The sequence below is a fragment of the Ursus americanus genome, chromosome 35 (assembly GCF_024610735.1).
Source record: "Ursus americanus isolate L20-20 chromosome 35, mUrsAme1.1.p, whole genome shotgun sequence".
NCBI classification, from domain to species: domain Eukaryota; kingdom Metazoa; phylum Chordata; class Mammalia; order Carnivora; family Ursidae; genus Ursus; species Ursus americanus.
The window spans coordinates 11,884,250-11,888,420 of record NC_142161.1 but is presented as its reverse complement, the minus strand read 5'-3'; the positions used below and the strand labels follow the sequence as shown (position 1 = coordinate 11,888,420).

Sequence of the window (4,171 nt, the reverse complement as noted above, 5' to 3'; positions counted from 1 at the left end):
CAATTTTTTTTAAAAGATTTTTTATTTATTTATTCGACAGAGATAGAGACAGCCAGCGAGAGAGGGAACACAAGCAGGGGGAGTGGGAGAGGAAGAAGCAGGCTCATAGCGGAGGAGCCTGATGTGGGGCTCGATCCCATAACGCCAGGATCACGCCCTGAGCCGAAGGCAGATGCTCAACCGCTGTGCCACCCAGGCGTCCCATGTGCCACCCAGGCGCCCCGCACTTGCCAATTTTTAAGAAAGAAGAGGACAGGGCAACATGTTGTACTGCACCAAGAGGCTGCAATCAGCCAAATCCAGACTTGGAGAAACTCTAAAGGTCAAACGGCCTGGATTCTTCCACATTAATTTAGAGGCAAAGAAAGGGATGGAGAGGGATTCTATAAGTTAAAAGAAACTTAAAGATATATCAAATTTTAAAAATGAGCAAGACTAAACTATAGTGCTAAGGTTACACATATGCAGAATAATACTATAACAATGAAGCAAAGTATTTATGATAGGATATGGTTACTTTTGTGGGGAAGATGGAACTTCTGGGTGGGTATATTGTCAGGGTTCTCCAGGAAACCAACAGGATGTATATTTAGATATAAGAGGATATTTATTACAGGAATTGGCTCACATGACTGTGGAGGCCAAGAAGTCCCATAATCTGCCATGTGCAAGCTGGAGAACCAGGAAAGACAATGGTGTAATCCAGTCCAAATCTGAAGGCCTGGGAATCCCTCGTCTGATTCAACTATTAATCTCTTCCAGAGGAACCCTCACAGACATAGCCAGGAATAATGTTTTACCAGCTATCTGAACATCCCTTAGCCCAGTCAAATTGACATATTAAATTAGCCATCATGGTGGGTGACAAAGTTCTATTTCTTGACTTGGCAGTTTCAAGAATGTTCACTCAGAATAACTCATTGCCATATAATAATAGTTTTGTATTGTTTTCTGTATCTGTGTTTTATTTTATAATAATAATAATATTATATTATTACAATAATGGCGCATCTGAAAGGACTCCGCATGCTCTGTAGATGGCAGAAGAGTCTGCTATAAGGTCAGGAGATGGGATCAATTCCCCAAGAGAAAATGTTGTCTAACCAGGAAGCAAGATGGCCCTTCCCAGGATGCTGATGAGCCACCAGCATTCTTTGATTTTCCTCACCCTGTGGGTAAGATGACAGAGCCTTCCCAACAGAACCCTTAATTAATATATCAAATCATTACTATTTTTATATCAGGAGATATGCAAAAAGTACTTTAACTCAGGTCAAAAAAGCTCAAATTAATTTCACAGACACCTTTTAAATGGATTGCAAGTGGATGAGGATTGGAAAGGGGGTGTATGACCTTCTAGATAAAGTGGCAGACCCGGTTCCAGCCCTCACTGTCAAATCCTATTTCATCTAGAGATAGGTTCAATTCAACTGGGTGTACTGTGCTACGGTTATCTAATTCTCGATGGTTGACTGGCTTTTAAAAATTGGTAAAACAGAAACATTTTATCCAATTAAAATTTTTTTCCCATCACAAAAATCTTATTAGCCACTAGAATAGATTACTAAAGGAAGTTCTGCTATCTCCTTTGCATGAGAACCTAAAAAGCCATCTATTCAAAATCCCCAGGTGTGAGTGCATACGGGAATAGTCCAACAGATGCCCACAGGTGTCTCCCAAGAAGACTCTGAGTGCCCAGGTGTGCTGGGCATCATAGGAAAGCAGAAGAGCACTGTGGTTGAAACCACAGACATGTATCAAAAAGATTTAAATTCACATCCTGGCTTTTGTCCCTGACTAGCTCTGTGACACTGAGTAAATCAATTAAGCTTTCCAAATATTTATTTCCTTAACTTGTAGAATGAGAATAGTAATCACAACTATTTCATTAAGTTGTTGTGAGAATTGAATGTAATGATGGATGTCAAGGGCAAGATCCCTGTCACTTCACAAGAGCTCACGACGTGTGGGCTATTATTATTAACATTATCATCATCATCGTTGTCGTCAGAGGGAGGGTCTTTTGAGAAACAAACTACTTTAGACCGGTGCTTCTCAACGTAGTCCCCAAGGAAGCGGCCTATCACCTGGGGACTTCTTAGAAATGCCAATCCTCCCATTTGCCCCCATCTCCAACCCAAGACCTACTGAATCAAAAACTCTGGTCCAGGGCCCAGCAATCTGTGTATTTAATAAGCCTCCAGTAATTCCAGGCACACTAGAGTTTGAAAACCATTGATCTAATACCATTATTTGTTGAAACCTCTTGCAAACTTTTGCCGCCAGAAAGCTTTAATTTTTCAGGAAAGCTGCTAAAATTTTGTGGTGTTGTTTTTTTTATTGACTGAGAACAATTAACTTGAAATCTAGCCTTGATTGTATTCTATCAGCTACTGGTGCTGAAGACGGAATCCCTGTCTAACGTCCCACTAGGCTTTAAGTACACTGAAGGCAAGATTGTGACTTGTCATCTCTGTGTTCCCCAGCATCTCACACTTTCTGACAAATTGTAAATACTCAATAAATATTCATTGCCTGAACAATGAATGAAGAGTCAGGAGAAAGGCTGGAGATGATTACAGCATTCAGCCAGCAGATAAGTCCCTATCTCAGGTCATCTAATTTAGGATTTTGTTTAAAAATGCCTGCTTTCTGTAAAACTCAGGAGACACTCATTTGTTTGACTTAGTCAGCAACTTAAACATATCTTATAAAAATGTATGACTTCTAAATGAAATTGGAAAAAAGGATTAACAGTGATTTTAAAACTTCAAATAACTCAATTCCCAATGAAACTGAATTTGGGGCAGTACTCAGTTAGCTTGTGGGTTAAAGAGGCAACCCAAAGAAAACAAATGGACAGAAAGGATTCTAGTTGTTGTTTTAAATGCAATTCTGAGGCTACAGCCTGGAAATAAAGACAGGGGACTTGTTTTCTCCTTCTATATATGCATATATATTATAGTAGAAGCAGAAATGATTGTTTATAGCCTGAAGCATGACAAAATCCAGTTTAATCAAAGGAAGGTAAAAAGACTATACTGAATATAATTTATTAAGGCAGGGAATTATAAAAATTTTGTTTTAGGAAGGTTCTAATAATTCTATATTTCAATTAATCTGCATATCTCATTAGAGACACATCTGTTAAAGTTTAACAGATTTAGAAAGCAGCAGTCATATTGTCAAGGTGAAGCACCACATCTTCATATAGAAAAATATCTTTTCCTTTAGGAATTAGTATATAAAACTCACAACCACAATTCCAGGAGGCATAGGAAAATTAAATGCAGTCTGGCACTCACCCACACCTACAGACTGTATAGAAAAATATTAAAGTAATAAAAAAAAGTGTCAGAGGTAGTAATGCCAGGATCATCCATATTTATTTTGCTTCTTGTATTTGACTATCTATCAGTACAAATATCCCTCAGTAAAAATGAATGGTTTTATCAATATTCTCAGCAAAACATATTTGATTTCATCAGTGTAAGAGCTACTGCCACCAATCTTGAAAGACTGGTCTCCTGGCCCTGGGACACCACTTTTCCAGGAGACTTGACACAGACAATGAATGAAAAGCATGTATTATTTGGAGCAGCTCTATACATTACAGAAAAAGAAAAAGAAAAAGTGAGTGACTGACAGCAATTTCTTGGTGGCACCTGATGAAATAATGCGAAGTTAATGAATTAATAGGGACATTTGGATCTTTTTTTTTTTTTTTTTTTTTTTTTTTTACTTTTGGTTTAGGAGTAATGGGAGACCCTCAGGCACTAAAGGAGCATCATCCATTGACTTGTAAGTAGGTTGAGGAAGGTAAGGGATATCCCAATGAGCTTACCTTACTCTCAAGGAGAATTTACTGACTCATTCATTCATATAGTCAGTCATTCATTCATCCGTTCCTCTGTAATTCTGAACGTGGGTGCACCTTTACATGTGCTTCAGTATTTAAGTAGAACAACGGACTTGCCTGTTTTTCTATACATTCTATTGATACCTTTTTGGTGACTGTAAACTCCTCAAGAATTTCATTCTTGTAAGGCATTTAGAGGATCTGTCTTCACTCTCCAATCTTCCTGAAATTAATAAAAATAGTTTTTGAATGTTCCCCTTTTAAAATTTTGCAATGTTTTCTTCCTTTATTTTTCTACTAGCACAATTATTT

At 38.0% G+C, this 4,171-nt stretch overlaps 1 protein-coding gene across 2 annotated transcripts in view; it reads right to left on the bottom strand.

Annotated features, from left to right (window-relative positions):
* Positions 1-3,363: 3,363 nt before the first annotated feature.
* The window catches only part of NUBPL (NUBP iron-sulfur cluster assembly factor, mitochondrial), a 237,151-nt gene continuing 236,343 nt past the window's right edge, over positions 3,364-4,171 (bottom strand). The window contains exon 14 of one of the 2 annotated variants that reach the window (XM_087859100.1): positions 3,364-3,557. In XM_087859100.1, coding sequence (XP_087715226.1) covers positions 3,415-3,557 — 143 coding nt within the window. In that variant the 3' untranslated portion in view covers positions 3,364-3,414. Of the gene's footprint in view, positions 3,558-3,712; positions 4,083-4,171 lie in introns of those variants that run through there. The other variant, XR_015723103.1, reaches the window with a different exon arrangement.